Below are 23207 nucleotides of genomic sequence, written 5' to 3'. Positions count from 1 at the left end.
GCGGCGGCGGCGGCGGCGGCGGCGGAGGAGGATGGCGCGCGCGGGGCCCGCACGTGGAGGCCGGCGCGGGGGCGCGGGCAGGGCCGGCTGCTGAGACGCGCTGCTGCCCCCCGCGCGGGCGCCGCGGCTTCAATGGCGCCATCGCCCAGGACCAGCAGCCGGCAAGATGCGACCGCCCTGCCCAGCATGTCCTCAACTTTTTGGGCGTTCATGATCCTGGCCAGCCTGCTCATCGCCTACTGCAGTGAGTATTGCGCGGCCCGGGCCCCCGCACGGCCCTCCAGCCCCGGCTCCCCGGCCCTCCCCCCAACCCCGGCCCCGGTCCCCAGCTCTGGCCCGGGCCCCGGCCCCGGCGGCCGCCAGGAGTCGGTGCGGAGTTGCCAGTTCGCGGTGCGCCGTCCCCGGGTCCCGCCGCCAACGCCTGGGCCAGGAGGGAGAGGGGCCGCCGGGGCTCCCGGCGCTCGGGCACTTCGGAAGCGGGCGCCGCCGCCGAGCCTCTCGCCCCGACTCCGGGGCAGGGCCCCGGCGCCAGGCCCCGGGTGGCGCGGCGATGCCCGGGGCTGCCCGGTGTGCTGCCGCCTCTCCCGGCCCTGGCCGGCGGGCCGAGCCGAGCCGCGCGCTCCGGAGGCGGCGGCAGGTCCGGGGCCGGCGGGCCGCACCGCTGGGGATGTCGGCGGAGCGCCCTGCCCCGCGCTTTCCGCGGGCGACACTCCCGCCGGGGACGAGGGGCGACGCGGCGGCCGAGCCAGGAGCGGGGTAGCTCCAGCGGGAGCGGGGCTCGGGCTAGGACGCGTGGCTGGAGCCTCTGCCTGCCGGGGAAGCCGACTCGCCCGGCGCTTTCTTAAAAAAGAGAAGTGAGGGGTGGGGTATGTGGAGAGGGGCCGCCGCCGCCGCCGCCGCCGCCGCGGTGATTTCTGGAGTCGTGTCCGGGGACCTGAGCCGCTGACCCCGCTGATCTGGAGCGGGGCCGCGGGTTCGGGGCTGGGGTGGGTGCGGGGGACCGGGGACAGAGACAGGCTCGGGGGCGGCCGGGGTGAGTGGGGGGTTGTGGGCTGGGTGAAGGAGGGGTGGTCGGAGTCCCGGGCGCAGCCTTGGGCTGCGGGGGCGGGGCGGGGGGGGTGGTGGTCAGCGCTCGGGGCGCACGCTCGCAGTCCGACAGGGTGGCGGGGAGTGGCCAGAGTCCTGGGCGCGGGCTCGGGGGCTGGGATGGCGCGGGCTGCTCGGTTCCCCGGCCGGCCGCTTGGCACAGGCTCCTGGTCCCTTCCCATCCTAGCGGGAGGAGAGGACGGGCGCTGAGGAACACCTGTCATGGAGAACTGCCATGGGCGCGGGAGGTGATGGAAAAATATGGATTCTTAAAAAAAAAAAAAAAAAAAAAAAAAGAGGCCAGCGCCGCGCCTGGCTCCCGCGCCACCACCTCGAAGTCCCGGCCTCCCCGCTCGCAGTCCGAACCCTCCGGGGCCTCCAGAACGAGACCACAGCGGACCACGGGGACCCAGGCGGCGGCGCGGTCGCCGAGTCCTGGGACAGCCCAGCCCGCCGGAACCGCCAGGGAGAGCCGTGCGGGAGCAGGCATGGCCCTACTTCTTTCAGCCCCGTTGTGCATTGCCCACAATTGCAGGCGACGGCTGGCGCCCTGCGTGGGGAGGGGACGCGTGTCGGGAAGGCCCCCAGCGGGGTCGTGACCCGGACTGCCCAGCCAGGCACCGCCAGCACTCGCGGGGCGGTCTGGGGGGACTGGGGGCTGGGGCTCGGCGCGGCCATCTCGGCCCTCCCGCTGCGTTCACAGGGTTCCTTGGTGATGTGCAAAGGGCTGGTGATAGATAAAGTCCCGGTACTGCCTTGGGTGCCGTATGAATGCTCTTCCTGGTGGCATGGGGGGAGAGAGGGCTCATTCAGCAGTGTTGGGAAGGGGACTAGCTCCCTGAGCGTCCCCTGGGGATGCTGTCCTTGGCCAGCGCTGGCGACAGGTCCTTGGGTCCCAGGTGCGAACCCAGGACAGCAGCTGGGCGGGGAAGCAGCCCTTCAGGTGAAGAAAAGAGCAACCGCTAATGGTTAAGTATAGGACACACTGGCGGTGGTTTCAACACTCCGCACCCCCACGGCTAGCCGGAGCCTCCCTGGTTCCCGCCTTGTCAGTGCACACTCCCCACCACCTGCACCTGCACCTCACTCCCACACTCACACCCTCCCAGGGCTGCTGCCTGCCCCAGGTCGGGGTCGCGGCTGCCCAGAAACACCATGAAACCCGAGATCCCCGCCCGCGCACTCAGCCCACCCTTAGCAGCCTCCCTGGTGTTCTACAAACAAATCTTCCACCGGGACAAGGGCATTCGCTAAAATGTCTGATTCAGAAGAGCAGAAATCGTTAATAATGAAAGCTTGGGTTAACCACATTTTCATGGTGGTTGCCATTTCCATGTAATGGAGTAATTGACAATAAGATAAGACGTTTTCAGACACACCCCATTTCACCGGAAATGCACTTGGAAAAATTAAAACATTTTACAAAAATACAAAATGGACATAATAATAATTTATAGCATGGAACAGCAGTCCTGCAGGAAAAAAAAAAACTTTTTTTTTAGAATTGATAAAGCAAATAAAATGCAAATGAAACCGTTCTTATGATTTCCGTTCTCTTTTCCAATATATCTGGGATGAATAAGAATAGTTAGAATCCTTGTTTGTAAATTGTTTTTGTTATCAGTCAGGATTTTTATTACCCAAAATGTTTTTGTGTTATGAAGCAGATATATTTGTATCATATTAATTAGGGAAACTGATAAGTATCATACAGGATTCAATTATCCTCCCTATTAAATCTGAGCATTTCTCTGCAGCACATAAGGTGTTCACTTTCTAGCGCGGCGTAAGGAAAACTGGATTATTTCTTGGCCTGGTTTTCGGTTAGGGGATGTTTTGTTCCAGGGCCCAGTCAGCTGAGACTCATAGCTAAGGAGATGGGCTCCACCCTCTGGCTGGAGAGGGACCTGCAGTCCACCAATTAGGTTAGTTGCTATAGTGACAGTCTTGTCATTTTTCTCCCATTGGGGAAGAATTGCCAGGAAAAGCGGAGAGAGAAGGGGGCCCTCAATGGCTTTCTCCAAACGCACACTCGGTAGTCTGTGGACGTCCTGTTGACGGCGGGGCTGGCGCCTCGTTGGTTTGGGGATGATGAGCTTGGAGAAGGTTGGAACCCCTTCGTCTTGCCTGGGGAACTCTGTGTCTTAGAAGGACCTGGTGTCTGCCATCGGCCCCTCGGCATATCTAGAGCAGAGGGCTTGGCTTGGATGGATGTGGTTCTCAGAAGGAGTTGGGACTGCTCTGGGACCACCAGAGGGGTGTGACTGTGTTGGCGTGTCTGTCCCTGAGGATGTGGTTGTTTCTCCTCGCTGGCTTACGGCACCAGGGGTCCCCCACAAGCAAGAGGGATGGGGACCATGATGAGCTAGTGGGATGTTGTGGGACGCTGAGCCTTGACTTGGACACTTGTGTGCAATATTTAGTCCGAAGGTGGACAGCTCTGTGCTGCCCCACGGGGAACAGCTTGGCAGACAGACATGCCCGGCATGTAAATCTTTCTGACGGAATTTTTTTCCCAATTGAACCCATCAAAACTGACTTGTGGCTCTGAGTTCAATCTCACATCCTCGGCTGCAACGATGGGAAGTTACCAACAACTTCCGAATTATGTTTAATCCATTAGAATACTAACCGAGCCTGGGCTCTCTGCTGTTGCATTTTCTTTATAAATATAATTTATTGCATAGTTAGGAGAGATTAGAATATGGTACTTTCCCGCTATTCAAATTTTATTTCTGGAGTTCTTGGAGAGGTAAATTTGAAAATACTGGGCTTAATGAAGTGATGCCATTCAGAGGTTTCTCTCTCATCTCGGCTCTTTTTTTTTTTTTTTTTCTCCCTTTTCTCCTGTGTGTTTTTATTTGATGAATTTCTGGCTGGAGAGGATGTGGTGTTGGTTTCTTTCAGCTTCATAAAGATAAGTCACCCTCTCTTTGTGGGATTTGTATTAGCTGAGCCGGATGCCCAAGCATCAGCGAGGTAAAGGGTTTTGTCCATGGAAGCATCCTCCTGAGCACAGACCCCCGGGGAAAGGGTCCTGGGGAACAGTGTTGGGAAGAGGGCAGCCCACAGCCTTCCAGGACTGTCTCCAACATCTCTCTTGCCAGTGAGGACAGAGGACTGCGGATCCCAGAAAGGGGGCTGTGTCCCGCTGTGGGCTTGCCGGGTCTGCTCGGCACCGGGCTCCTGGCTGAATCCCACCCTGGGAGATCCTGCTCGGGACTCGCCACTCAACATCCACGGAATGACGTGTGTAGATCAACTTTTGTGGCATGAAGTATTTTCAGGTGACTTTTATGGGCGTAATTATAGGGAAATGTTATGATAATGTGGCACTAGAAAAGGGAAGAAAAGCAAAACATTAAAATCCCCATTTCTTTATATAGCTTCGCAGCTGCGCCGATTGAGAAGGGCTCCTTTCTGCATTAAAATGTGGTGCTCTGGAGTTAATGACCTCTACAGAATGCCACCTGTCACCCAGAGCGCCATGGGTGACGGCCGAGAGATGGGGAGGAGATTGAGGGTCTCCTGCTTGTGGGGGCCTGGACTGTTGTGGAGTGAGAGCTGCAGGGAGGGCCAGGGCCTGTGGGCCTGCCCATTGTCTTTTCTTTGGGGTGGGGGGCTGTCCCTGGCTGTCAGGAGGCTAACAGAATCTGGTGGTGTCCCTCCCCAAATTCTGCTTTGCTCGCCATGCACAGACCCTGGGAGCTGGAGTTCGGGGCACCAGGGCGACCCCAGAGCCCTGTGGCTTCTGCAGGGCATCCCTTGGCGCTGGAGCCCCCCACCCCAGAGCCCAACGGAGTGCTCCCAGCTCCCGTAGGGGAGGCTGCTGCCTTTCATACTCTGGTCCAGAGCTTCCCGGACCTGGCCCAGGAGCGCAGACCGAGACTCCGGGCAGGCAGCACAGACTTGCTGGCTGGCCAGGCCTTCCAGAAACGCCAAGCGGCCGGCCGCACATCGGGGCAGCTGTTCTCCTCTCTCCACCCTGGCCAAAGTGGCGGAGGGCTCCGGAGGCTTTGTAACCCACACTTATTAAAATGGCTGCCAGGGTCGAGTGTGCAAGCACTTTTGTCTGCAACTAGGCGAGCAGGACTCCTCCGGAATGCCCCGCTCCCCGCAGCCCTGGGGAGGCCCTGGCCCAGCTCCACTCCAGCGGTGTCCTGGAGAATGGTGGCCTGGGCCTGGTGGGACGGTGGCCGCTTAGCGAGAGTCTCCTTGGGAGAGAGCTCTTGTCCCCCGGAGATGTGGTCTCCTGCCCTGGGCCAGTCTCCCCCGTGGAGGGACTGGCCCGGGGGCCCCCGCCCCGGCACCTGGCTTTCCTTCCATATCTGTTAAGGAAGGCAGGAGTGGCTGAGGGCCAGCCCCAGGCATCTGTGGAGACTCAGTCTCCAGTGGATTCAGGTAACTAGGAATTAGGCCCCTGGGAAGGAGAGGTGGCTGTGCTTGTGGCCCCCTGGGCCTGGATTCCAGTGGGGGCCAAACGGCCGGCACAAAGCAAGGCCAGTGTGGCAGGGGACACGCAGTGCTCGGGGAGGTCCAGCCTTGGGAGGCCCGGACTGCTGTCGTGGTGGGACCGCCAGCCACCCTCTCTGGTCACAGCCAGTCCCAACCCCGGAATGGCAGGCGCCCATCAGGCGTGGCAGGCGGCAGCCTAGGGTCCGGCCCCGAATCCCCTTTGTACCCCACAGTCTTCTCTTTCCCTTCAGCAGGGCCCCTGCATCGGCGGTCCCCGTGCTTAGCCCGCGTGTATGGTCTTTCTCCGAAATGCATCTTGCTGTCCTCCAGGTCTGCCTTCACTGCCGTGACCCCAGTCCCCCGGACACATCAGCACTGTCCTCGGTGCTGCCTCTGCCTACAGGCTGGCCATCCTGAGACCCTCACCTATGGCTCCCCGTTGAGTGAAAGCTCTGCACCCTCTCCTCCCCATCGGTGAGCGCTCCCCCCTTGCTCAGGTCCCTCCGGGCCTCCCAAGGCTGGACCTTCCCTCCACCGTGGGGCCTCCCCTCCCAGGAAGGCCGTGTGTGTGCCTGGTTCTCACCTGCGCCACCGGGTCTGTCTAGTTCACCGCCTGTTCCGCTCACTGCCTGCCAGGTCCCTTCAAACACCCCGCAGTGCTGCTGAATGCAGGCAGCAACCCTGAGCTGGACCGGTGCTGTCCCCAGCGCTACAGAGCCTCCTCCTCCAGGAAGCCTCCCCTGAACACACTGCCTCACCCCCTCTCCAGTGCAGCGCGCCTTCACCTGGATGCTCGCTTCCTCCTGTTTTAGGCCCTGAGCCCTGTGCGTGACTTGTGGCCACTAGAGGGTCAACTGCCTGATTCTCAGGGCAAACACTCATTGATTCCTGGCACCCTGAACTGTGCGAGGTGACTGGGGCAGGACTGGAGGCCTGGCTGAGGGTCTGCGAGGGTGGGCCAAGGCCTGGAGGCGTGGCTGGGGGGCTGGGGCGTGGCCAATGGCTGGGGGCGTGACCGAAGTCTGGGGGCGGGGCTGGAGAGAAGTCTGAAAGAGGAGTGGCTGGATCCCTGAGGGTTAATCTGTTTCTAAAGTGTTAGAAGTGATCAAACGGATTTAAAAGGGTGGGGAAAAGAGGGAGACTGTGTGGAACCCTGATGAAATGCTCAGTATTTTGTAAAGCATCCTTGGTAGGTTGTTGCACGTTGCAGGAAGCGCTCCCGTGACCCTACCCTCCTCCACTTGGCTCCGGCTTTGCAGCCTCCAACACCCTTTGCACCTTGAACAGTTGTCCCTTCTTGTACCTGTGGTTCAGGGTTTCTCTCCTCAGCACTGTGGACACGGGGCAGGGTGGTCTCTGGGCGCTGTGGGGTGTTGGGCAGGATCCCTGACCCTCGCCGGCAGGCCGGGACCCCTGCTCTATTTCGTGGGTCGCCACTCAACCCGCCTGCACTGGTATTTCCTGGTTTGTGCAGGAAGACTGTGGTCCCGGGGCCCAGCGCTCACGGGGTGTGAGGGTGTTCAGCCCCCCGCCCCTTCCCAGCAGGTGCACCTGGCCTGACTTCTCCTCTCCACTCATCCAGCACTTCCCGGCCCTTCCCAGCCGAGCCCAGACTGTTGGAAAGGCTGTCTGCTGGGAGAGGAGGTGTCTCTGCACGTTTCCGCGCGCGTCTGTTTTCCAGAGCTGGGAACCCGCGCTCTCAGTCTGTTGTCTGTGTTGTAGCTTCTCCACGTGTAGCTGGTGGGGATAAGGCCATTTGGAGGCAGTAGACTCACTCCTGATCCTGCGGTGACCCGGGAGCCCATCCACCCTCCCTGTCACCGACCCGCTTACTTAATCACCCGCCTCTCCAAGGGACCATCCAGTCCCTAGGCATGATTCAGAGATTTCTGTCTAGAGCTCAGTGGAACAAATCTCCTAAGTGCCTTTCCCTCCAGAAAGTTCTGCCCCTGGCAGGACCTTGCTGCCTAGAAATGCCTTAATTTCAGTCCTTCTGGGGGAAGCCGGGAGCCTCCACCCTGGGGGGGCTCCAGCTTGCCCCTCCTGCCGCCTTGTCTCTGGGCCTTGGCTGGGCCCCAGGAGTGCCCTGCAGGGAGAGTGGCGCCTGGAGTCCGGCGGAGCATGCAGACCCACCACCCACCAGGATGCCCCGTATGACTCAGGACGTCAGCATTGCCGGTGCCATCTTCCTGACATTCTTCCCCCCTTCCTTTCAGGGGGAAAATGAACCCTCCCTCCCTAGTCCCCGAACTGTCTACGGGGCACGGAGAAGTCCCTTAGCTCACACACATGGGGGTGCTGCTGTTGATGTGGGGCAGCCCCGTGAGACGTGCGTTCTGGTGCATCAGACGGCACTCCTGCACACACACACACACACACACACACACACGTGTGCGCGCCTGCAGGACAAGATCCCCAGGTGTGGCCCGTCACGAGTGAGAGATGGCCTGACTGGAGACCTCTCTCCCCCCGCCCCACTGCTCTGTGCTGTGTCTGTCTGTGTTTCTGCACACAGGTGTGTGCACGTACATGTCTGCAAACAACACGGACACATGCTAGGGCCTCCCTTTGGGGGCCTCAGTTTCCCTCCCAGAGCTGATGGTGCTCATCACTGTGCCAGGCCAGGAATTTGTCACAGTAAGAGCAGAGCTGAATCCCCTGGGCTGCAGGGTCAGACGTGGAGGCCGAAGATGGCGAGGCAGGCTCGCCTGGGCCCTCCCCGCCGCCCCCCCCCAAGCCCCAACACCACGTTACAGGGACTGTTGTTTGCTTTCTGCTTTAGCTCTGTGGGCTGAAGGGCCAGTGGGATTTCACCCGTAGTTCACATGATGAAGTAGGAACATTGCTGGACAAACAGCTCTAGTGTGCTTTCAAACAAGGGCTGGGTCAGTCGGGTCACCTGGTGCAGAGACAGCTCCCTGCACATCGATGACCCGATATCCCTGAGCACACAGGGTGTGCAGGGGAGCCTTCCCGCCTAGGGGAGCCCGCAGCACCGGTGCTGTGCCCACTTCCGCCCTGGCTGAGCTGGAGAGTAAACCTTGTCAAAGCATTCCTTGACATGCAGCGGGCATGACAGGCTCTTCCCATAATGCGGTGGCTGATTGAGAAGTGAGTCATCCGGGATGTGGCTTGTAGTAACGCTCCTTGGGAGCTGGGTCCCCCTTTCCTTTGGTCCCTGCCCTGACTGACATCCCCCGTATCAGAGTGAAACCTGCCGCAGCCGCTTCGGGGCCCCCTGCCTTGCAGACCGGGCCAGGGGAGGCCAGGGGCTGCATCGGGGTCCTGCGGTACCGTCCGGGGGGTGGCTGGTGCCGGGCGTGTTTGCTGTTCACCCTGGAAGGGGAGAATGAGGAGAAACAGGGGCACATGCTTGGGGTCCCAGCAGGGGCACCGCCCAGAAGGTCTGGACTCACCATCCTATCCCACTGGCTGCTGAAGCTCCTTCCCTAGGGCGCACTGTCACTCTGCCCCCAAGGCCTCCATCTGGAGCCCCCGGCCTCCAGACTAGCCAGTCAAACCCTCCGGGGCCTTTGGTGATGTCATGGCCCTGACGGGGCAACGGGGACCCAAGCAGAGAGGGGGAGCCTGGGGAGGGTCTCCTTTCTCTGCCCTGGAGCAGCAGACATGAGCAGGAGGGTGAGCCTGGCCCGTCTTCCCTCGGCTCCCACGCTGGGTCCCAGGCCCACGTGCTCAGCCGTGGAAGCAGGGCTGCCGGCCCCGTCGTGGGCCCCTGCAGGGACAGCCCTTCCCCCAGAGGATCCCACCCAGTCCCACCTACCTTGTCTTCGTGTCTTGAACTTCAAGGGACGGGGCCGGTCCGTGCCTGCAACCTTGCTGACCGCCCGGAGGGCTGGTTTCTCATTCCCTCGCTTCTGCGGGCTTGCCTGAGGTTCAGGAGCAGCCAGGCCGGCGGCCGTCACCGAGTTCGCTCACGTGCTCTAAAAGCCCATTGGATGAGGGAGAATGGAGGGGTCCACCTGGCTCGGTCCACCTGGTGGGACACCAGGTGGCTCAGAGCTGTGTGCCAAGGGCCATGGTCTCCTAACGACAGACAGTCGGGACAGAGTTGGGGAGAAATGCATTTGCTGTCTTTGCAACACCTGCTCGGATTGGTTTGATTAAAAGGAAAGTTGATGTAAGCACTCCTGTAACCTTGAAGCTTTGGGGTTCCACGGCGGGGGAGGGGGTTGAGCCGCTCTGTGGAGCGCTTCCACAGTGTGATCTGTTTTCACAGTTGAAATGCTAATGCCTTGGAAGCTGTCTTAAATGCCGCTGGACTCACATGAGTGGACTCTCTTTCAAAAAAGCACTTTGGCTCTATTTTCGAATTATTTTCTCCTGTAGTATATCCATTACCTGAGAGCACATCCCCAGGTAGAGCTAAATACCATTAATGGCTTGTATAGGACTCGTGTTAATTAATTGAGGCTAATTTACGTTCCTCGGCTGCTGCATGTGGGTGGCAGAAGCACGTGGGCCACAGGAGCCACATGGGACCTTCCGTGGGCTTCCGTGCACTCAGCGTGTTTCCCTTCATCACTGGCTTCTTTCGGGGGGGGGGCTTTGCTGGCTGGAGGAATGCTCTGTGTGGGGAGACCCATCACGACCTTGGGCTCCCTGCTGGAGAACCGGCCGGGGTCGCATCTGGTTGAACCCGTAGGTGGCGTCATGAAAACAGGGCCTAGCACCAGGGGTGCGGGGAACCCCGCTGTCCCGTCTGGCCACACCACACGGACTCCACGCAAAGTTCTCCAGACCCGGGAGCAGGCTTGTTAGGGAACCCCCGACGTTTTCTAGCCACCGATGTGGGACGGGAGCTCCCCAGACTAAGAGCAGAATTACCTCGGAAAGCGCCCGGGACATTGGAATGGGTGGGCAGCCCGTGGCCTTTCGAGTCCGTCTCAGCCCGTCTGGGTTTTGTGAGACACGGGCCAATGCCGCCTTATAGACCGCAGGCCTCGCGGACGTCGCTGTCATCAAAATTAGCGTGTTGTTGCTAATAGAAATGCGTTTGCCGATCTGGTCAGCGTTCGGTCTTTGCCTCCGTCCTCATCCTGGGGTTCAGATGTGGGAAGGGGGGCCTCTCCTAAAGACGCGGCAGGCACGCGAAGCCCAGACCTTGCCACTGGGGGGCCGCTGGCCTCCTCCAGCCCTGACGCCCAGGAGCCCGCGGACGTGGCGCATGCTGCCTCACTGGAGGCCGTGGTCATACAGGTTCGCAGGAGGCTCCTCACGGTCTCGCTCTCGGGGGTCAGATGGTTTCTGTCTGTTGCATTCTGGGAAGTGGCCGGGACCCCCAGAGGCGAGGGGTCTTAGTCCACGCAGCACGTCAGCACCACCCACCGTGGCCTGGGGGTGTGGGGCAGTGAGCCTGCTGACGGGGACCAGGACCTTGGAGAAGAGGTTTCCTGTACTCCACAGGCCGGGTCTGGAACCTTCCTTAGGCCGTGTATTCACAGCCGGGGGTGGGGGGGGCAGACCTGAGACCGGGTTTGCCCTCTCTCCATTCTTGGGGCCAGCGATGGGGCAGGGGCACCTCGGAGACACAGGAGCAAGATTTGGCACCATCGAGTGGATGTGTGAGCAAGAAGCTTCCATGGGGTGGACCAGGCCACCCATGAGGGGTGATGCTCGGCACCGCCTCGTCCTGCCCCGTGGGGCTGGGGCCCAGTGAGGCCAGCTCACCTGGCAGGGCTGTGGGCTCTGAGGTGGAGGTGCCCCAGCTGCCTCTTACGGTGGCAGGCGGGGGGCTCCCGTTGCCCCACCTGGGGCTGGTTCAGAAGTACGGTCATGCTAGGGGCAGCCGCCGCACGGGCGACAGGGGCCCTGAGAGCGAACACACGTCCTGAGTCTCACCTGAGCCTCTGGAGCCTGTCGGGCCTGGGCCGCGAAGGGGCGATGCGTGAGGGACAGGAGCCCCCCGATGTCTCCCGTGCGGCTGGGAAAGGCGGCGAGCCCTGGTGCGTCTGCGGGTCAGAGGTGAAAGGTGCCACCGAGGTCTCGGGTTTACCTGAACGGACCCGTGGACTGTAGAAGGACCTCTTTCTATGATGTTAGTCCTGGATTTCTTACTGTTGCAAAACAGTGACGGGGCAGATGTAACTCACTTCAGTGCCCCCTCCCGCCCCCCAAGACACTCCCGCGGGCCCTGGAGTTCCCGGGGCTGCCAGGCACGGGAGAGGCCACCGGGCTGGAGAAGCTCGTACCACCAGGTGGGTCGCAGCTCTGCAATCGGGGCAACCAGAGCCTCTGCGGGTCAGATTTCCGCAGAAGCAGCTGCTGGCTCAGCATGTTCTCCCTGTGACTCAGGTGACGCGTTGTGGAAGGTTCGAGAGCTGACCCAGGAGTCCAGGGAGAGCTGCTGCTGGCCTGGGGTCCTTTGAGCTCTTCCGAAGGCTCCACCGTTTGGACCTGAGGTCCTCTGGCCCAGCAGTTACTGAGCATCCGTGAGCGTCAGCGGGGGCCACGTGCCTCCTTCCTGCTGTGTGTGCTCACGAGGAAAGCACCCCGTCTCCATTCAGGAGGAGATTCAAACCCTCTGTGTCCACGCGGTGCGGGTCTTATGTTGACACTGGGTGGTGACCCTCGCAGAGGTGTGGACTGAGGTCTCTCCGTTGTCATGTTTTCTGCATCTGCTAGGTCAGAGTGAGCTCGTCTGGATGGACTGCCGATGTCAATCATTTACACTTGAGTACAGATGAGGCTCTGATGCTGCTCAGGCTAACCAGGACCTAGTGTGCAGGTAGGGCCTCACCCTGTCTGACCCTGACTTGGAAGACTAGCTCTAGCAGGTGTCATACCTGCCTGGTGGAAGGGCCTTTAGCAACGTCTGATCCGCTAAGTGCAGGAGGAGACAGCACACGCCAGGCCCGTAAGGGTCCTTGTGGTCAACGCTACGTCTTTTGGTTCCAGCAGTAGCCCAGACTAAGACCGACTGCCCCAGAGTCTCCCCCTTTGGGACTCCTCATGCGCCCTTTGCACGTAGGGCCCTTGCCTGGTTTTGGAATCCAGGGTCACCATCGAAGCCCTCATACTTCTCCAATTCCTGGCAGTTCCTACACGCGGGACCTTGGTGAAAGGCTGGATCTGAGGCCCAAAGGGGCTGCCCCCACACCAGGGCTGTGGGGCCCCCGGCACCAGGCTCGTCCACGCAGTCAAGCTCCTGGGGTCCACACGGGCCACGGATAGAAAGGTGTGCCCTGGTGTCGCCATGCCCCTGAGCCACAGTCTTGTGGATCTGACTCGAGCAAGCACCACGCACCCCGTGTCTGTTTCCCCTTGGATCCTCATGATGGTCGTCAGAGTCGATGCTTCTGTTCTCGTTCTGGAGGTGGATGAGGCTCAGGGAAGGTAAGGGACGTGCCCGGGGTCCCCTGGCGGGTGGGTGGCAGCGGAACAGGGCCGTGAGCCCCCAGCCTGTGCTTCTGGCTCCTGGGGCGGCGGCTGCGGGTCAGCCAGGCCGGAGGTCCTGCAGCTGGGCGGGGCTCTGGGTGGTGGCCAGGGGGTCTCCTTCCCTCAGCCGGCAACAGAACCCTCTGACCACCCTTCTGGGCCGAGTGGGGGGCACACTGTCCAACCTGGAACCTTGGTCAGGGCCCCCAGCCTGGTCAGGTGAGGGGGACCCGTGCCCAGGGCCACGCGGACGCACCGGAGCACCCCGTGAGAGAGGGATGGGCGCCTGACTCCGGGATTCTCATGAGTGAGGAGATGCCCCCAGATGCCATCTTCACCGTTTCCAAATTAAGATCGAATCACAGTTTTTGAATAACGGACAGAAGGGGGGAGGGGGCTCGGGAGAAGGGTCCCTTGCTCTTATTTTGTAGCAATAAACTGACCTGCCCTCTTAGTGCCTAAGTGAAGCAGTCACAGGAAGGCGAGGTCACGAAGGGGTCCTTCCCGGGAGAGTGGGTCCCCTGCCCTTAACCTCTTGTGGGAACCACAGGGGAGCATTTGAGGAGAGCCGACGAGGGTGGCGGGGATTTGTCCCACCGGGAGCGAGGGCTCCTTGGGGGGGTGGCCAGTGCCGGTGCTGCTGGCGTCCCAGACAGGGAGGGCCCGGCTCCCCGGACGCCCTCCCCAAAGCCCCTGGGCTGCAGATGGCGTAGACAAAGCGCTCTGAGACGTGACATCATTGGGCTCCTCTTTTTGCCTCTGATGACAAAATATATATTTGTGGTAGAATATATGAAATGGTCAAAATCACACCCAGGGGAAAACAAAAAATCCTGGGTACTCTCGTGGCTCAGAGAGGAGAGTGGGCGTGCCGGGGTCGTTCCTGGGCCTTCTTTCTGGGCCGTGGTCTTTCCCCATGTCCCCACGTGTGTCTGCAGGGAGGGCTCCCAGAACCTCGGGAGCTGCTGCAGGAATGGTGGGGGGACCCTCCCCAGCCCTCACCTGGCAGGGCGACCCAGGGGCGGGCTGCCCCCCCACACACACCGCGCCCCCACCCCCGAGCCTCCTCTGACCTCCCAGGTGCAGAGCTCGCTGTGCAGGCTGAGGATGGGCACCGTCCCCCACTGGCCTGTCCCCCACGGACCAGGCACACAGCCAGCCACCCAGAGGAGAGATCATTCCACAGGGAATTGGGGGGCCAGGGGAGACTTACCCACATGCCCCAGCATCGTTTTTGGGCCCCCCGAGAGGTTCTGGGTGGCGGATGGCCTGGTGAGAAACCCGCATGCCCCTCAGGCAGCTTGCTTCGCAGGCCGCTGGGCTCCTGGAAGGACGTAGGAGTGGAAGGCCTGGGCCGTCCTCCTGACCCGTGTGGGCTGAACCCAGGGCCAGTGGCTGGGAGAGACCCGAGGCCTGGGGAGTCCCTGGAAAGTGCTCCCAACATGATGGCATCGACCAGGCACTTGGTTCCTTGGAGGAGGGGCCCTGAGGAAGCTTCTGGAATGTGTTCGCTAGTTCGTAAACCCCTTTGTGCTACCGGTAGACTCTCTGGGGTTTTCTCTGGCCTCAGCAAGGCCTCTGGCCTCACGTGTCTGGGTGTGCCGTCCGCTCAGGGTGATGTTGCCGGGCACTCCAAACACAGGATGCGTTTTGTCCTCGTCAGGAGGACCGTCAGGAGCTCGGTGAGAACACTCGTCAGGAGCTCGGTGAGAACACTCGTCAGGAGCTCGATGAGAACACCCGAGGGTGGCCGGCCACCCCTGCAGAGGCGGTGAGCCCTCAGGGAGCCAGCAGCCAGGAGGAAACCTGGGAGGTCTGTGGGAAGCATTTGGGGTGTCAGCGGAGCCCCTCCTGGGACCGTCAGGGCTGATCCGGGCCCGTGCTGAGGCCTCCGGGGAGGAGCGGAGCGCGGCCGATAGATCAGAGGGTCCGTGTTGGGACCCCGTTCTGCACCCCCAGCTTCGGGAGCTGGGCCGGCAGGTTTCCTGTGTGCAGACAGAGAGCGTCAGCCCTCCTGGAGCGGCTGTGCGTCCAGACACGATGTCTGTGCCGTCCTGAGGCGGGGCCCGTGCGCTGGGAGCTGCACAGAGGTCCCCACTGAGCTCTTGCTCGGTCACCATTCGTGCCAGGGCCTATGTCCGGGGTGAGACAGACAGCTCCGAGAGCACGGGCAGTGTTAACTCTTCGCTTCACGGACGGGCCACTGAGGGAGCTGGGGAGAGTCTGGCTGCACCCCAGGGACAGGCTCCCTGAGATGGGATGGGCCGGCTGCAGGCCCTGGACCCCTGGGCTTCCCACAGCCCTGGCGTCAGCAGCATCTTTCATACAAGTTCAGTGGTTGTTGTGTTTGAGAACAAAACTGCCCTTCATGAGGGTAGCTTTATGATGAAATTAAGAGCAAACCTCCATTTAGCAATGACAGGTCTCAGATTGGAGAGGGGAGAAGGAGTGGGCTTCTACGTGAACCCCTTTTGGAGCAATACTATACTTTGGGAGGAGAAACCAGCTGTACCCTTGAGTCTTGCTGAGTCCCCTGTGAAATTTGGGGGAAGGCCCCTCCTCCAGGAAGCTCTCCGGGTTCTGCCCACCCACACTGGGACTTGTGTCCCCGAGGGAGGGCAGGAACCCACTGCATTCTGCTCCTCGCCCAGGCGGCTGGGGGCCTTGGTGGTGGAGGAGATGGTGAGGAGCAAAGAGGCTGAGTCCTACGGCCCCGCTGTTCCCTGTGCCTGACACACATTTTATGGACTCCCTTCCAGTGCTCAGAAACACCTGAGGGCTTACAGAAAGGACTCTGCTTGTTTGCAAAGCTCCTTCCTTTGAGACCACCTCCCCTGAGTGGAGAGGGTCGACCCAGGTGTGTCTGGGCCCAGATGGCAGGACTGTCACCTGGGAGGTGCAAGTACAGGGTCTCCGGGCCCCGGGGGCGGGCGGGTCGGGCTTGGTCAGCAGGTGGCCTCTGGCTTTGTGCTGTGCTTGGCGCCCATCTGCCCCTCGACCCCATTCTGTGTTGTGCATGGACACCACCTGTGGGCAGGGAAGCTTCTCTGGCCTGCATCAGGGTGGCCGGCTGGGCCCAGGCCACAAGGTGACCACGGTGCTCCTGCCCCCGACTCCCTCTCCCCGTCACGGACACACTCCGGCCAGGAGGTCATCCCCTCTGCTCTGCTCAGAGACGTTCACAAAAGACTAACGGGAAAATAAGCACATCTGAAATGAGGACAGATACAGAACAGACTGGCTTGTAGGCCCTGGGGGTGTGCACGGGTGTCTCTCTGTGTGTCTGCGTGTGCGGGGGTCTGTGCCCCTGCCTGTGTGTGCACACGTGTTCATTCCAACATAACTGCTCTCCACCTGCTTCTTCCCTGGCTGGCGGCTGTTCCCATGCAGAGGGCTTCCCCTAGCAAGAGGAGGGTGCCCCGCCCTGCCCCGTCTACTTGCAGACTTAGAGCTGCAATCCATGGGCTCGGGGTGCTCTCCAGATTTGTCAGACATCTTCCTTCAAGGTGACATTAAAAACCACCCCTGAAATTCATCAGTGCAGTCCCCTGGCGTCCTGCCTGGCTGGGGCCAGACAGGAAGGGGTGCCTGGCCTGGGTGGCTTCCGTGTGGACAAGGACCCACGGCTGCAAGGACCCAAGGACCCGGCGGGGCAAGGGACAAAGGAAAGACGCTGCCTCCGAAGACCCCGCCTTCGGGTTCCCGGCACTTCTGTGACGCGGTAGATCTCTAGGGAGCGTGTCTCCACCCTGGAAACCCTGTGTGGGCCGGAGCTTACCCCTGGGGTCGGGGGCTGCCCCGTGCTCTGGGGGTGGACCCCGAGTCGCTCCCCGGACGTGCAGGCTCTGGACACAGTGAACACACGCTCCTCTGAAGTTCCAAATTGCAAAATTTTCATCTCAATTAACCTAACAATAAGTTTGGTGAAGTGGCGGTAGGCATTGGAAATTAAGTGACACCTTTTGGCATCTCACGTCCGTGAGGAGGCCAACTGATTATTTTTATATTACAATACCCAGGCGTTGTCAAGTTGATTAATAAATTCACTGAAAATCCATTACCTCTTAATAAATTAATCTTGGTAGTTGAGGGATAACTTTCCCGTGACCTCTGAATGTGGGCTCTCTCTGCGCGTCTGCGTGGGGTCCTCGTTCTCCCCGTGGACAGTGCCTGTGGGCGGTGCTGTGGCTGCCGTCCCGGTTAGCTGCCTTCCCGTGGATGCGGCTGAGCATTCCAAGGCAATGTGGAGAGGGCCCCCGGGGTTTCCCCAGATGGCTCCTGCACTGAGCAGCCTGGGAGCCTCCTGGGCCTGCCCCCTCCCCACTGTTGGCCGGGGACTCATCCCAGACGGGAGTCACCAGCCTAGGCTCTAGGGAGCTCCTGAAACGGAGCTTCCTGGGGGACCAGAGAAAAGAGAAAGTCCCCTGGGCGGGCGGTTCTCATTGTCCCCTAAGGGCATTGAGACAGAAGTTGCATGGCCCTCGAGTCCTGGCCATCGCCGTGGCCAGTCATGTCCAACCTGCGAAACCACGCAGGGCCAACACTGTCCTCTCCACAGATGGGGTGAAACCACAGAGTCCCAGAGGTGGGCCTGCCCCACCCGGCAAGGGGCCCAATGAAAGCGAGCTTGATCCACAGGCCTGACCTCCCCAGGGGCGCACGCCGTGCAGAGCTGGCTGACACGGGGTCGCAGGGTGCGCGGACACTGCACGGGATGGAACCTGCTTCCTGCCCCTGGTCGTCAGCCTCCCCCGCCTCCCCTGGTGCCATGGCCTCAGACCCGAGGACCGCAGCCCTCCCATGCTGCCCTGGGGTCCCCTGACTCCCCTCCTGCCTTCTCCGCAGACACTCACCACCCCGTGCCCGTCACCACGGCCTCTCCACCTTTCGTCAGGGCTTGTCAGGGTCACCATCCCTGTTGCCAACCCCAAGGCCCCTCCTGAAGCCTCCCGTGCCGGGGGCCTTGCTGCGTCTCCCTCCCCATGCCCGCTGGTTCTCCTCCCCGGGGGGCCTCGGTCACCCATCTACACGGCACCGTCCCTGCGCTGAACACTTAGCGCCTGGAGCCTGAAGGGAGGAGTGGGCAGAGGCCCGGGCTCTGCAGGGGTTCATCCCGAGGTTTCCTGGGAAGATGGGGCTCAGACAGGACATTCTGTCCGTCTTCCCAGCAGCGCTCCCCAGCCGGGGCCACCGGAGATGTCCGTCAGGCTTTGCGGGCAGGTGCCTGTCGTCCAGGGTCTGAGCCCAGACCCCGCCCTGCCTGGGGCAGCCCAGGCAGCTGTCCTGCCAGCCCCCAGCCCCAACTGCCCACACCCGCCAGCCCCCGGGGCCCACCCCGCCGTGCGCACCGCCACCCCCTCTGCCCCCTCGGCCTGGACCTCCCCTGTTGGGGTTGAGGAGAAATAGGCTGGGACTCGGCGGCAGCCAGCTCTCCGATGGGCCCAGCAACGCTCCGCCATTAACTTGGTGGCGTGCTACCCGAGGACTAATTAAACCAGATGGCGGTAAAACCCAAGTGGAGGCACAGAGACGTTTTTACATTTAAGTTGATCAAAATTAGGTGCAACAGCATATGCTGGTGGAGATTAAGAACGTTTAACTACATATTAACGGCTTCTCCCGATCCCCTTCCTGGTGCAGTCGGCGCAGCCCAGCCCCCCGCGGTCCCCTCTCGGTCACCTGGGTTTAGGTGTGATTCAAGCGGGTCCCCTGTTGGAGGCCGTCCAATGGGGACGGACCGCAGCTGGCCTGGGGAGCGGGGGGACCTCTCCCAGGCTGGGGCGGCTGCTGTTGGACGGCGGTCTCCGTGGCCATGCGTGGTGTGACTGTGGTTGCGCAGGGTCAGCCCGCGCCCGCAGGACGGCCCTGCCCACCTCCCTTGTCTTGTTTGTCACGGTGCCCCTGGCCGGGGGCCCCGGGCTCGGAGGCAGCCAGGCCCCTGAAGGACGCCCCACCCGCCCTGCCGGGCCGAGCTGGGTCCCCTCCCCAGGCCTGCAGGCAGCCTACAGAGTCAGGCGGGGTAGGGGGAGGGCGCCCCGTGTGGGGGGCGGGCAGGGCCCTGGGGACCCCCGGGAAGTGCATGCTGTCGCCCCCGGGCCCTCTCTCTGAGCCCTGCGCGCTCACTCTTGCTCATTCCCACGGTCTGGCTGTTCTTGCTGCCTTAAAAAAGTGTGCGTGGTTCATGTTGTTATTGAAGTTCACATGACAGAATTAACCATTCTGAAGCACGCACTTCATCGGCATTTGGCACGTTCGGGGCGTGGTGCAGCCACCACCTGCCAAGTCTGCAAACATTTCCGTCTCCCCCGGAGGCCCCGGACCCATGAAGCCGCCACTCGCCCCTGCCCACCCTGAAGCCTGAAGCCCCCCCTTCACAGTCCTTGAGGCAAAGGCCGAGGGAGCCCCCTGGACAGGGCAGGGGGACGTTCAGCAGGAGGGGCTGGAGACGTGGGCAGACGTGTGGTCTTCCCTCCCCGCCCCAAGCAGGGACACAGAGACCTCCACTCTGCTCCAGGCTGGTCTGGGGCCCGGCTGCCTGGCTTCCAGCCCTGCTTGACCTCGGGGCAGAGCCCGCCGGGGCATAGTCCCGCTGGGGACATTCAACAAGCTTGCTGTCCCCTCCGGCTCGGCAGGTTTGGCTCGGGGGCTTGAGCCCAGGCCTGGTGCTCCGCGGATGGTGGGCAGAGGATGCTGTGCGCCTCGACCTTCTCTGCCGACCTCCCTGCCCTGCTTCCTGCCCCCCTCCCCCGCTGTCTGAGGGCCTACTGTGTGACTGTTCGTGGACCCGGGCTCGAGACGCGGCCGGCGCAGGAGTGGCCTCCGGACGCTGCCCGGAACGCTGGAGGCTGGTGTGTCTCACACGCAGACATCCGGGGTTTCTGCCGGAGGGCTTGGCTCTGGGCCACCGGAGGCCTCGAATTGTGTCCCGGTGGAAGGCAGCCCCGGGCTGGGGAGCAGCCGACCCCGGTGTGGGCTCCTGCCCCCTCCCATCTGCTGCCTGGACCCTCGATCGCTGCCCCCGGCGGCAGCGGGGAAGGCTGGAGGGCGTGATTCCCCGGGCCTCGGCTCTGTGGCTCCCCGGGGCCAGGCCGCCCTCCCTCCCCTCCCCTCTCCCCTTCCTTCTTCCTTCCCCCGCCCGGCATCTCTGGGCAGGCGCGGTGGGGGTGAGTTCTGGCAAAGCCCACTCTGTTTTCCAGCCCAGTGACGCTCACATGTGACAGGACAGGGGACAGTCCTCATGAAAAGCCCCTTTGTTTATTCTGGCTAATTAAGAAATAGCAGCAGGCCTCGAAAGGGGCCCAGGCTCCACGTCCTCTCTGGACATCGGCCATGGTCATAAGGGGCCGGACAAGCACATCCAGCAGTTGAGTAGGATTCAGGGGAGACCTCCCGGACCCAGCAGAGCATCCTGCCACTTCCCGTGGGGCCGCTAGTCCGGGGTCAGCACGCCGTCGCCTTGTTGTCCTTCAGAGTCGGGGAAGCGGAGATGATCCTGGGAGTGGGCACAGCGTCTGGGCACTGAGGACTCGAAGGGGGGCCCTGATTCTCCCTCTGCACTCGGAGGCCCAGGATGGGGAGGGGGCCTCAGCTTTCTGAGTCTGTGAAATGGACAGTGACAGTGTTACTCCAAGGTACCATCTGCACAGCTGCGTGTGCACCCAGGGACACGGAGATTCTCACGCAAAACTCTCCCGCAGGGACTATCCCGGGCCGGGGGAGATGGGGGGTGTCAGGCTCCTCCTGCCCATGACTGTCTGAGGAGCAGGGCTGTGCCCAGCACGGAGGACCGGCTGAGGGCCTCCCCCCGCCCCGTGTTAGCCCTTCGCTCATCATGGCCGAGGCTGGGGGATGGGGCGGCAGGGTCTGACCTCTGAGAATCTGATGGGAACCACCTGGATGCTGACGTTGGCTGTGACTTTACGGATTTCCTGAAGCTGGTCCAGTTCTCGGCTGGACACATAGTGACCGAGGCCCAGACGAGCTGCTCGGCCCCGTGGGGCCTTGGTTTCCTGGTCTGTGTAACGGGGGTGGGAGCAGAGGAGGGCTGAGCCCCAAGGCTGGAGGTGAGGCCTCCATGGGTCGTACACATGGAGTGAACCCAGAACCCCCATCCCTGCTGCATCGTCACCACCTGGGACCTCATCGTGCGGGGGCCCAGGGACCCCCAGGCCACACCTTCCACGTGCCACAAGGGACTCTTAGAGCCCCGGTGACCTCCGGAGGCGAGCGGGCTGGGTGGTTACGGCCAGTTTATACAGCGTTCCCCCAGGGACGCTGTAACGCTGTGGGCCTTGCACTCCGTGTTCGTGACCACGGGCTGTGCGGACAGCCACTCTGAGACCAGCTGATGCTCTCACCTCCTGCCCTGGGGGCTGCTCTCACCTGCGCGGAAGCCGGATCTGTACCCAGACAAGACGGCCGTGTCCCCACGTTCTCTGCCCTCGCCTGTGCCCCTGGGAGTCACTGAGGAGCTTGGGAGGGCGGGCCTGAGTCCGCGGTGCAGGCCCAGAGGGCGCCCGGGGACAGCCTGGACCTGGGCAATCAACAGGCTCTTAGGGGCTGACCCCAAGCGGAGAGCTCTAGGGTAGTTTAAATTTGAAAATTAACATGAAATCAAAAGAGACAGAGTAATTTTTCATTCTGCTTGAAAGGTTATTTGCTTTCTCAGCTGATGCTTAGTGTACTGATACATGATGTCAAAAGGTAAATGATTTTAAACCAGATTCAATTTAAATTTCATTACATATTTGTAGGAGATAGAGGCTCCAAGAATCCCTCGCCTTCTCTTGGAGGATCTTTCACTTTTAATAACTCTGGTGCCTAATGCCCTAATCTATTTATTATGCAACCATGTAGCAGGGGCCATGCTTCCTCCCGCCCCCAGAAACCCACCCAGAATGCCTGAAACGGGCCTGCATCTCCAAGGGCAGCCGTTCCGGGGGCCGGGCACAGCCCGACTGTCCTGGTAGAGGCAGGCTCTAGACCCGGTTCCCAGGAGCAGCTTGGCCCAAGCACGGTGTGAGCAGAGGCTGGCTGCGGCCCTCCTGGGGCCTCGGTGTCCCCATCCGCAGCGTGGACGGCCTGGGCCTGAGCATCTGCACCCCTTAGGGCCTTTCCGCCAAACCCGCTCCAGCCTGGGAGCCGTGGTGCAGCCGTGACGCAACCTCAGCCTCTCTGCGTGCGTGGGCTCCTTGCTGAACAGGGACCGGCCACTCTACGGGGCTGAATAGTGTCCCCTCAAAATCCAAGTCCAGCCGGGCCTCGGGACGTGGCCGTATTTGAAAGTAGTGTCTTCGCAGATGTAGTGGGTTAAGGTGCGGTCACACTGCAGGTGGACCTGACTCCATGACTGGGATCCTTGTAAAGAGAAGAGGGGGCACAGAGACTCAGACACGCGGGGAGAAGGCCGGGGACCAGCGAGTCAGACAGCACAAGGGCGCGTCTGCGAGCCAAGGGGCGCCAAGGGGCGCCAAGGGTCTTGGGCAGACACTGGAGGCCAGGGAGAGGCCGGGCGCAGGTTCTCCGGCAGCCTCAGAGGGAACCAGCCCTGCCCACCCCTGGACCTCGGACGTCCGGCCTCCAGAGAGAGAGGATGAAATCCTGTTGTGCAAACGGCTAAGTCTGTGGCACTTGGTGAGGGCGGCTCTGGGAAGCAGACACGTCACACTTGGGGTAGGTGTGAGGGAGCCCTGAGCCAGTGTCCCACGGCCCGTGGACCGTGTTGGCCCCGGGCGGCACCTGACTCACCACCTCCATGCCCTCCTGCCCATGGCCATGGCCGGTCACCTCTCTGCCCTGCGCCCCCATCCACGGCTGAGCTCCGTGGGGCCAGACACGGGGAAAGGTCACCTTGGCGGGCCCAGCTGGTGTTCTGGGCCAGGGAGGGGACGGCCGCATCCCTGCTCTACTGGGTGTGCAAGAAACCCGGCCGGAGGGAAGGGCAACTGGAGGCCGAGCACCCACCCTTGGGGCTGAGGGCTGGACACGGACTGGGATTGGAAAATAACAGTGGGTGACCTGCGGGGTGTAGATGAATGGACAGCCCAGGAGGGTGCCGGGGTGAGGGCACAGAGACAGAGCCTGGTGGGCTCAGGCAGGGGTGCGGCAGAATTCTCTGACGGTCCCCCCGAAATGCTAATGTGTCCTTCTGCCTGCCAGCGGCCCAGAGCCCAGTCTTGCTGAGGACACTGTGCTGCTTCTGGGGTTCACACTCAGGGAGGGCCAGCCCCTGCCCTGGGCCCTCCGACCACCCGACCTCTCCCCGGCCGCGC

General features: G+C 61.8%; 1 protein-coding gene across 1 annotated transcript in view; it reads left to right on the top strand.

Annotated features, from left to right (window-relative positions):
- The first annotated feature begins 35 nt into the window (after window positions 1-35).
- TAFA5 (TAFA chemokine like family member 5) overlaps window positions 36-23207 on the top strand; it is a 192193-nt gene continuing 169021 nt past the window's right edge. The window contains exon 1 of the mRNA XM_025882229.2: window positions 36-244. Coding sequence (XP_025738014.1) covers window positions 133-244 — 112 coding nt within the window. The 5' untranslated portion in view covers window positions 36-132. The remainder of the gene's footprint in view (window positions 245-23207) is intronic.

The sequence above is a fragment of the Callorhinus ursinus genome, unplaced genomic scaffold (assembly GCF_003265705.2).
Source record: "Callorhinus ursinus isolate GAN/ISIS: 27379988/994484 unplaced genomic scaffold, GSC_fseal_2.0 scaffold48, whole genome shotgun sequence".
Classification (NCBI taxonomy): domain Eukaryota; kingdom Metazoa; phylum Chordata; class Mammalia; order Carnivora; family Otariidae; genus Callorhinus; species Callorhinus ursinus.
This window is presented reverse-complemented; position numbering and strand designations above follow the sequence as displayed.